The 10,437-nt window shown below is 34.4% G+C and overlaps 1 protein-coding gene across 1 annotated transcript; it reads left to right on the top strand.

Annotated features, from left to right (window-relative positions):
* Positions 1 to 2,079: 2,079 nt before the first annotated feature.
* Positions 2,080 to 4,003, top strand: LOC129940977 (acyl-coenzyme A thioesterase 9, mitochondrial-like). Its single transcript, XM_056049509.1, has 4 exons — positions 2,080 to 2,359; positions 2,434 to 2,495; positions 2,614 to 2,856; positions 2,915 to 4,003. Exons 1-4 carry the CDS (start codon positions 2,280 to 2,282, stop codon positions 3,847 to 3,849), a joined length of 1,320 nt encoding a protein of 439 aa, XP_055905484.1. The 5' UTR covers positions 2,080 to 2,279; the 3' UTR covers positions 3,850 to 4,003.
* The last annotated feature ends 6,434 nt before the right edge of the window (positions 4,004 to 10,437 follow it).

Below are 10,437 nucleotides of genomic sequence, written 5' to 3'. Positions count from 1 at the left end.
CAAGAAATTCAGTTGACTACAAATGAAGTCGCTTATTTTGATAGATCTAAAGTGACATGAGTAAGATAAACAAAATCTGTGTGCCAGGCCTAATTTCAGACTGAAAGTTTTAGTCCGAATTCGTTCCACACTTCAAAAGTTGTACTAATTCTTACAAAAAAGAACGTGCGCGAGAGAGTAAATTTCCACTTTTTGCCAGTTTAAGTCCGAGGATTTTTTTCTGGTGATTTCTGGTCTGGCTGTGATATTCGGTTTAACGTAATGACAGAGAAGAAAAAAACGTGTGTAGCCTAAACACTAAAGAATTGCCCAAGTAATTCTTTTATTTTTGGTAAATGTGAGTATTGTTCATGTTTTCTACTTCTTTTAATTAATCAAATAATTTTCTTAAATTTATATCTTTTTTATAAAACTATTACTGAAGAAAAAATTGTAATACAAAAATGTGTATTACAATTTGTCGATAATTCTAATGATTTTTTGAGGAAAAAAATCATTTAAGTTTCATAATTTAGGAAATAATCTTATTTTCATTAAAAATAAATAAAGGTTTAATTTTGTTGACATTTTAATGACTTGCCGTTATTCATCTTAGAAGCAATTACATTTGCAAGTGGTTTAGCTCCTTCATTGTCGAAGTACTCCTTTTTAAATTTTGTTTTTTTTTGTCAGCCAATTCTAAAATGATCGACATTTATGAGAACAAAAACACAATTAAATATTAACAGAAGTATTTTCCCACTGGTGGTGGCGCGATGGTTAGTGTATAGGACCGTGATGGCAGAGGTCTTGGGTTCAAACCCTGCCTGTGCCATTCTCTTTCGAGGAATTGTCAAATCCTCCAAGAGTAATTCTTCTCATGAAAAGTGCTTTCTCAAATTAGGATTCGGCTAGGTCTACACCAACATGTGTCTCCAACTAGCTCGGTCCCTAGCTGGCTGTCTCCGATTTCAGCACCTGATACTGCACCGTCCCTCGAGATTGGATTCGAAGACCCTCCGAGCTTTAGCGTTGGTGTCCATTCGATTCGATCTATGACCCTGCCATCTGAGTCTTTGGACTTTTATCTTTTTAACCAGATCAGTGTCATTGTAGAGCCAGTAATGTTCGTCGTTGTACCTTCTCCCCAACTCTCCATTTCAAATTAGGATTCGGGTAGGAACAAAAAAAAAGTTTTCTTAGTACTTTAGAAAACTTAGAGGATAACCCCAGTAGATTTAATTTATAAAACAATGCTTCTCGATCAATGCTATCGAAAGCAGCTTTGAAATCAATAAATATTGAATACAGATTTTTCCCATTTTCTGCGATATACGATATTTTGGATGGAGAAAATGTGATCCGTTGTTGAATAACCTGCTTGAAATTCGTTCAACAATTTGTTTTCATTAATCACATTTAGGAAAGATATGCCCCTATAATTTTCCACATTATTTATGTGCCCTTTTTGTGTATTGGAAATACAATTGACTTTCTAAAAGTTTCAGGTACTTCAGCCGTGTGCAATATATTTGAATAGGTCCTTGTTAAATTTTCCAAAAAATCGTTTGGAGCGTTTTAGAAAATTTTTAAGGAACTCTATCATACCCTGGGGCTGTGCTATTCTTAGCTTTATGTAAAACACTGTGAACTTCTTCTAAGGTGATATCCCCATCTAAAGGGTCAACGATTATGAAATTTTCAGCGAATTGTATTGGTTCTTCAATCTCTAATGGATTAAGTAGATTTTTAAAATGATTTGCTAAAATATGAGCATCCAAATTGTTACTAATTTTGAATTTTTTCCCATTCAGTTCCTTCACTACTTTCCAAAATTCAGAAGAATCTTTGGCATTATTTAAATTATTCGCTATTCCTAAATAGTATTCATTTCCCTTTATTTGGCAGAGTTTTTATATTCTTTATTTGCCTGAACATAAGCCTCACGGAAAAACCTTACGTTTCTCATTCTTGCTAGTTTTAACAGTTTGAAATATAAACTGACCAAATGAATATTTCACCTCACCCACCTACAAATCTGAACCATTGAATTCTCATTGAACACAACTTTTTGTTCTTATTCAATTTTGACATTTGATTTCACTTCACAATTTTGTGTGTGTTGTTTTTATGTGGTGTGAAGTCTGGACCTCTCGATTGTGATGTCCTTAGAGAATCTAATTCCTCAAACAAAAATACAACTTTTTTCGTAATTAATACTCATTTTTAAAAACAATTCAAAAAACGACCCATAAAATTAACGATAAAACCAAATTGAATACATTTATAGTACCTAAGAAATGGCGTCATTAAACTACTTAAGAGCTTCTTTAAGGTCAAGTAAGCAACTTCTTACTGGATTACGTGTTTTACAAAAATTGTATGTACAACCACAAATCTTCACAAATTAAATAAATTATGGATAATAAGCCAAATAAAATTCATAATTTCCAGCCCTCGAAAATGTTCTTCAAATTTTGAGCGAGTTGTTGGCAAGAGTGAAACCATGAGCGAAAGTAAGTTCTTTTATCTCTGAAAAAAAAAAATTATTTGTTTGCATAATATCTATGTACATATTTTGTTTATTATGCATATTTTATACTTTCTTATCACTAAAACTATTTGTTTTTGCAGTCAAGTTTAAAATGATGAAAAATCTGGGTTTAGATTGCGGATACAATCCCCAACCTAAATCAAGAGAGCATTTGCTGCAATACGAACCGAAATTGGAAGATTTACCTCCCAGATCGATGCAAGACTCATTTTCTTCTGCAATTATTCCCTTGAGTGTCAGTAAATCACTGCAAGACAGATATGTAGCACTCTTGGGACACGTTCGTCTTGGAAGGCTTATGGAAGATATGGATTTGTTTGCAGGTATGTTAAAAAATATTGTCTCTTTACTTTGTTGCCCTTTAATAAAAATACCTCTCAGTTTGGGTGTGTCATCAGCATTTGAAAATCCCCAAACTGGATCCATCTGTGTCTTTGCCCTATACCTTTGTAACGATTCTTGTCGATAAAATTTCGTTTACGGACTTTACGCCAGTTGCAAACCAGGATATTCAACTCTCAGGTCATGTGTCTTGGGTTGGTAGGAGTTCCATGGAAATTGTAGTATGGTTGGAGCAATTACAAGGCGACAAATATCAAAAAATTACTCGAGCCCTTTTCCTGATGGCAGCCAGAAACGCAACCAACACTAAAGCTGCTCCAGTAAATCCACTCGTGCCCGCAAATGAACATGAAAAAACGATCTTAGCTGGCGGTGAACTACGCAAAGAAAGAAGAAGGCAAGTGCAAGCAAATTCATTGCAAAAATTGGAACCAACAGCTGAAGAACAAAAGATTAGTCATGAATTGTTCTTGAGGACTACACGAACCGACTTGATGGAATTGAATTCTCGAATATTGCCAGAAAATGCCCGCTGGATGGGCGACTCTTCGGTTGTTTCAACGATGGCTTCTTTTCCTGAAAATCGAAATGCACACAACACAGTGTTCGGTGGATTTCTGATGCGCAATGCATTGGAAATAAGTTGGGTTTGTGCCTCGCTATATTGTGGCGAACGACCAAAGCTCGAAACAATTTGCGACATTAGTTTTCAGAAGCCAGTAAATGTTTCATCGTTTTTAAAAATATACACTCATGTTGTTTACACTCAAGATAATTACATACAAATTATGACAGTGGTCGATCCGATTGATCCAAGTTCCGGCAATCTAGTTACTTCGAATATTTTCTACTATACCTATACAGCACCCTCTAAAGTGCCAGAAGTACTGCCACGAACCTACGACGAAACCCTATGGTACATCGATGGGCGAAGAAAGTTTAAATATGCTTTGGGAAATGAATTGGTGTATTAATTATTATTAATATCAACTCCTATAAACTAGTGACAAAAATATATATATATGTATGTTAATTTTAAACCGACTTATTAATGTAACTTCTAAATGTTGTGAACGCTAACAAGGCTATGAAATAGTAATAAATAAAATGCTTGTTATTTTATTTTCATTTTTGTTTTTTTTTTTTTTTTTAATTTGTTACAATTTTATTTACAAAGTTTTTTTCTTTTAGGTTTGTAACAAAAATGCCGGTGATTTTGGTTTGAATAAATAAAATATCTGGGGATTAAGAGGTTATCAGGTATGTTGAGATTTTCAACGTGTAGGGAGTTCCCCCAGAAAGCAAGTCAAAAACAATACTCTGTCAGCTAACATTCAAATGGTCGTTCGTTAATGTATTAAACGAAGCTACAATATTTGTCCCGCAAGATATTTGTTTTGTTATTAAATTTTAATTTCAAATAAACCTGATCATAGCTTCAAATGCTTTGTTCGTAGAAAAGCTGAAGAGAAGACAAAATTGTGATGATTTTGAGGATTATGGGATTGCTTCGAGAATGAACTGGTCTGAAGGAGAAGTCTAAAGTTATTTTGTTCCTTAAAACACAACAATATTCAACACTTAAAAGTGCATAGGACAGCCTCACAAATACGTTTGATATATTAGTCTTAGTAGGAAGGTGGATTTGCATTTTATGGAAGAAGGTTCGAAAACCTTCCAAATGCCTTAAATGCAATCGAAGAAGATGGACGCAATGCAGTATTTGACATTGCAATTATACCCCCAGATGCAGATTTCAACACTGACCAAGAAGACATAGACACGGAAAGTTTGGACAATAATCATATTCCCAATGATGTTCCAGGTAATGTTGAAGTGTTCATTAGAGATGACGATTTTGAAAGTGAGGACGATGTTTTATTGTCTGGGATAAGGGCCTCCATACGAAGGGAATCCACTCACCCACTATGGTCCGAAAGGTGTGTCGACATGACAATGTACTATTCCAACTTTTTTGAGCTAAAGACGAAAAATATGAAATCTGTTTTGGAAAACAAATCTCCAGTAGAAATTTTTGAAACTCTTTTTGATAATGATGTCATGGAACTAATTTAGCATCAGAGTCGTCTTTACGCTTCACAACATAATGACCACAACTTCAATTTTAACAAAGAAGACCTCGAAATCTTTATTAGTATTCTGTTTTACAGTGGTTATCACTCAATGCCAAGAGAATCTATGTATTGGAAATTGGATGAAGATACGGGAACGGCATTAGTAGCCAACAACATGTCGCGAAATCGTTTTTTTGAAATAAAAAAATATATTCATTTTGCGGATAACTCTCATTTAGATTCGCAAGATAAAATGGCAAAACTTAGGCCGCTGATGAAACTTTTGAGCAAAAAATACCAGTAGTGGGGTTTTATGCACGAAAAGCTATCCATTGATGAAGCCATAATAAGGTATTTTGGTCACCACTCGTCGAAGCAGTTTATAAGAGGTAAGCCTTGTCGTTTTGGATTCAAAAATTGGATGCTTACAAGTAGTTGTGGCTACCTGTATAGCTTTGACACGTATTGTGGTGCAAAAAATGTGAAAGCAGAAATAAGTCACATGCCATTGGGATCGAGAGTTGTACTTGAGCTATTAGAAGCAATCCCATACCTTACTGATCATGTTATTTATTTTGATAACTTTTTTACGTCTCAAGAGCTTTTGTGGTTATTGAGAGCCAAGGGATTCAGAGCTACTGGCACAGCAAGGGAAACCAGAACAAAAAAATGTCCATTGAAGCCAAAAAAACAATTCAAAAAAGAGAAACATGGTCACTTTGAACATATTTACGATGCCAATAATAAAGTGCTTTTCGTCAAGTGGAATGATAACAACGTTGGCGTTGTCACCATGGGTACAAATTTTGACACAATTCAGCCAATGAATTTTGTCAAACGGTGGTCATCGGCTGAGAAAAAAAGGATATATGATATATTCAACAACCAAATCTTATTGCAAATTACATTAAAGGAATGGGTGGCGTTGACTTGCATGACCAATCGGTCAATGCATATAAAATAAAAATCAGAGGCAAAAATTGTGGTGGCCGCTCTTACTTCAATGCTGAGTTCTACTTTGGTGAATGCTTGAAAACTGTATAAAGTCGCTGTTAATTGCGAAGATGATTTGCTTTCTTTAAAAAGAAATATTGCTAGGCATTACCTTTGAAGGTATACAATTCGCCAACCGACAACATCAAAACGCTCTATCGCCCCCAGCGTGGCCTATAGTGGAGAACACCATTTTCCAAAAAAAAATTGAAAAGCCTCTTAGGTGCAGAGTATGCCATATGCTAGTCAGATGGACCTGTGATTTATGCGCCATAGCTCTGTGCATCGAAAGAGAATGTTTCAAAAAATTTCATGATAATTAAATATTTGAATCCATATCTTCCCATTGTACCTGTTTGGGTACAGCCTTAAAAACATTGTTCAAACTTAAAAAAAAAATATATTTTTGTATTAACCATATTTAATAAAGTTATGTCAACAAAAGTTAAAATTTTTCTGTTTTTAATTCTTTGGTAACAAATGGGTTATAGATTAAAAAGGTTGGCTTTAAAATTGATGACAAAGTTGTTGCGTCGGCGTAGTTGATGTTGGCCAGCAGATTATAAATCCTTGGTGATGGCTGTTGAAAACTTGTGATGCTCTCAAGACTCTATTATTGCAATAAGTTGAATACAATCCAAAATCAACTGTTAGTGCAATTTTGTTAAACCAATACCCTTATTACCATTGGCGAGTCGAATGAATAAACGTGTGAGTCTGAGAAATTTGTATTACCGTTGGCGAATTGAGAATTGTTGATTCGACTTAAATGTCACACATTTTTCGAAGATTGATCTCACTCTATTTTCGCTACCGAATGTTCGTTGATTTGAACGTTTTTTGTGTTATTATTTGTCGAACGTTTATATTGTGTGAGAAAAGGTAGAAGCTTATGTAAAAGAAATGTCAGAAAATAAAACAATGGTCGCATTCACAAAGCCAGTGGCTACGTAGTCAAAATTCAACTAGTTTTCTTAAACATAACATGAATCAGCTGCAAGAGAACTAATAAAAATCAGTATGAAAAGTTAGCGGAACACATGGAGTCGAACCCGAATGCATTGAGGGGTGTTGGAGAGTTGGGACCAATTTGCTACAACCCTCAACTCACTTTGGCAACCTATTCGCGATGGAAAAGAAAAATTACTGAACGACGAAATAAAAATATAAATACTACCAAGGAACATTGAACGTTCTCCTCTTTGGTACCACGTTTCAAGAACTAACTTAAGATTACTGGAGTTCCATATAAAGGAATCATGGGTTGATTCCGAAGATAATCCCTTGACAAAAAATTTACTAAGAACTCTACTCAACCAGAATCCTCATCTTTATCAACTCAGCCAACTGAATCCGTATAGCATCCAACATCCGAAGAAAGAGTGTTGATACACCCTTCACCAACCTCTCAACAACCTATGGCAACACCGACTGAATATCCTTTAACAGACGCTCTTACATCATCGCGATAATTATGCCCTCTTCCTTTCACTACGCCATCTATACGACCTCTGCTATCGTTACTAGCGCCATTAATTCCAACCATTAATACAAAAGGACAGGGAGTTCGAAATATAACTCTTATGTGGTAAAGTAGTCGAAGGTTACCGTACTTTATTCATATAAAAATTCGACCCTTCAACTAATGGTCTTGATATTAAGAATTAGGTATATTAAAAAAAAAAGTTTGGTTTCTCGACAACCATGACTCGACTCTATCTTTGGACTTCTCAACTTCGTTTCTATGTGGCCTAGTGGTAGAATAGTTCTCGAATTTGAAAATAAGCAAATCAGCACAAGACAATCATCTTCTAACCATTTTCGCAATATCCAGACAATGCCACATTATCAAAAAAGGAGTTTAAAAAAATTCTAATCAATTTTCAAAATGTCAACAGGCTACGGATAAAGATCAATAAAGTCTACAAAAACATAACCATTTTACCACACGATATAATCATTCTGACTGAAACTTGGCTTAACAATACTGTTACCTACAAGCTCATTTTCAAAATAACCGAAACCGGGTATCCCTAAAGTATGCAACAAAAAGAAGGCAACATTTAATAGCTGGTAGCAATCGTTGCAGATACGGAGGCGGTAAAGTGGAAATGTTGGTTAGGAAGCTTAGGTTGAGTAGATTTTCTAAGAAGCAACATTTCCACTTTACAAAAAGAGACCAATCCGCGCTGATTCAGAAGCGTGAGATGAAAACTGGGATTCGTGTGTTGGTGAAGTGGAGAACCATCAACGGGATAGGAGCTTTTCTCTATTATATGAAAACGGGTAGTCCGCAGGTTGGCTAGGAAGCCTAGACCTTTTTCAATTTTAAAAGCCGAAGAGAAACATCAGAAACATAAAGAGCAGTCTTATATGACAAAAAATAAAGTTGTTACCAATATTAGTGTCATATTCTAATTATTTTAACTAATAAACGTTAAAGTTTTTTTTTACGTGAATTTGGTTTCTTTATTTAAAAAAAAAAATTACTTTGGTGTGCAAGAAATTGAAAAGGAATTAATTATCCACCCATCAAGGTAAATGGCGACATTATTTGCAATTTATATATATATGTAATATATGTATGCACGTAGATGCGTACATAGATCTACATGCATATAAGAATCTGCATTTTGTGCTTAAATTTAAAAGAAATCCTTTTTTTTATCAAGCTCCCGAAAGGTATCCTGAAGGATAAAACACCTATAAATGTTCAATGACAAAAAAATCAACAGGATTGCGTGGCCAGATTCAAACTCAGCATTCAGCACACCCAAGCTATAGAAGCCCGGTAGCCTAGAGTGTCTAGGCGCCGACACAAAACCCCACCATTAAACTTAACGCTGTTCGAAGCCGATGAATATAATACATATAGTGTTTTTTTTTAAAGTTAATTTTTTTTTTGTTTTAAAATTAAAAAATTTTCTTGACTAGTAAATTAAATTTGTGGTAACATCATTATCATTAATCAATTACGAAATTTTTTTGATTTGATACGTTCCGCGAAACGTAATATAAAATTAGTTTACTTAGTTTGTTTGAAGTTAGTTAAAGTGAACAATTTATATACGCATATATATCTACCATCATTACAATTCGTCGACCCAGCCTCCCAGCAGCAGTGGCCACTACAGCAGAAGAACGGGGTAAGTCGATTATGTTTCCTTTTTTACATACTATATACGAATTAAAATAAAAAAAAAAAAAAAGAAGATATACGTTCGTATATATATAACTTCAAACAAAGGGGGGGTTCCGCATAAAGGGGAGTTGAAATAAAGTTTAAAAGAACAAGAAGAAAAGAGATCTTGAAGATCCAATTTTTGGTAATAAAATCGAAGACGATTCTTATCGAATCAATGATAGATTTTGGTTGATTTGCGTATGATTGCCACTTTATTTTGTTATGTAAAATTAAATACAAGATTTAAAGTATTAAATTAATTTTTGTGTAAATTAAAAATTTAAATTTTGCTACATGCATATAAACATATATATATACAGTTTATAGCCTTTTAAAATTTAATTATCTAAATAAAATAATTTGTTATTTAAAAAGAAAAGCGATGGAATTTTTATGAAGCCTTAAATCATGAAGATGATGGCTTAAATTTTTTCTAAAGGGATGAGAGAGTAAGGGGAAAATGGGGAAGAAGTGATAAGGAAAAGAAGCCGAGGAATGGGGTTGTTCTTAGCGAGGAAGACAACCAGGTAGGGAGGGTTATGATAAATATCTCGCGCATCACTACCACCGGGATGCTAGACTGGCATTATTTTTGTGATGAGTCCTGGGTCGAAGAACCTTCAAAACCGCTGAGCTACGGGTTCAATTAAGCCAGTCACGACCCCAAACAGGCAAAGCGGCTCGTTACAAATGGCGCCCGCAACGTGGAGCCCTCTATCTGAATTCTGAAGATAGAGTGGCTAAAGAGTTATTTTGAGCCAATTCATTTAGTTTTTTTTTCATTATTTTAAAATAATTTATTAACATTCTTTAATTTTTTTTTCATTTAAATTCGAATTTGATTATGTTGATTTTGTGAGTCCCGGTTACTGGATATAAGGTATTTGGTTCCGCGTTGCCATAAGTGAGACATAATCAAAATTTTCTTTTTATTAAAAAGTGATGTGAATCAAGTGTTTAAGTCTTTGAGTATTCTTGATAAGGAACTCAAATAGCAAGACAAGTGGCACACACTTTAAACAAATCTTAATGCTCGGAAGAGACCCGTCTATGGAGAGGCGTATTCGGAGGTCCTTCCAGCAAGTCATTTATTTTCGGAGAGTTTTAGAGTCCTTCAAGGATGAAGTTAGTGATTCGTCCTTGGAGTTCTGAAACTCAAAGATTACATTTTCTTTTTCTCAAGTCCTTTTTTTTAACAATAGTTAAAGTAGTTTATTTTAATTTTGTTTTATTATCTGGCTCGCAGAACACGGCTTCTTTTCCGTTTTTATCATTTCTTTTCCTGTGTATTTCTTTTATAAGATTCTCAT

This window comes from Eupeodes corollae, chromosome 1, assembly GCF_945859685.1.
Source record: "Eupeodes corollae chromosome 1, idEupCoro1.1, whole genome shotgun sequence".
Classification (NCBI taxonomy): Eukaryota; Metazoa; Arthropoda; class Insecta; order Diptera; family Syrphidae; genus Eupeodes; species Eupeodes corollae.
This window is presented reverse-complemented; position numbering and strand designations above follow the sequence as displayed.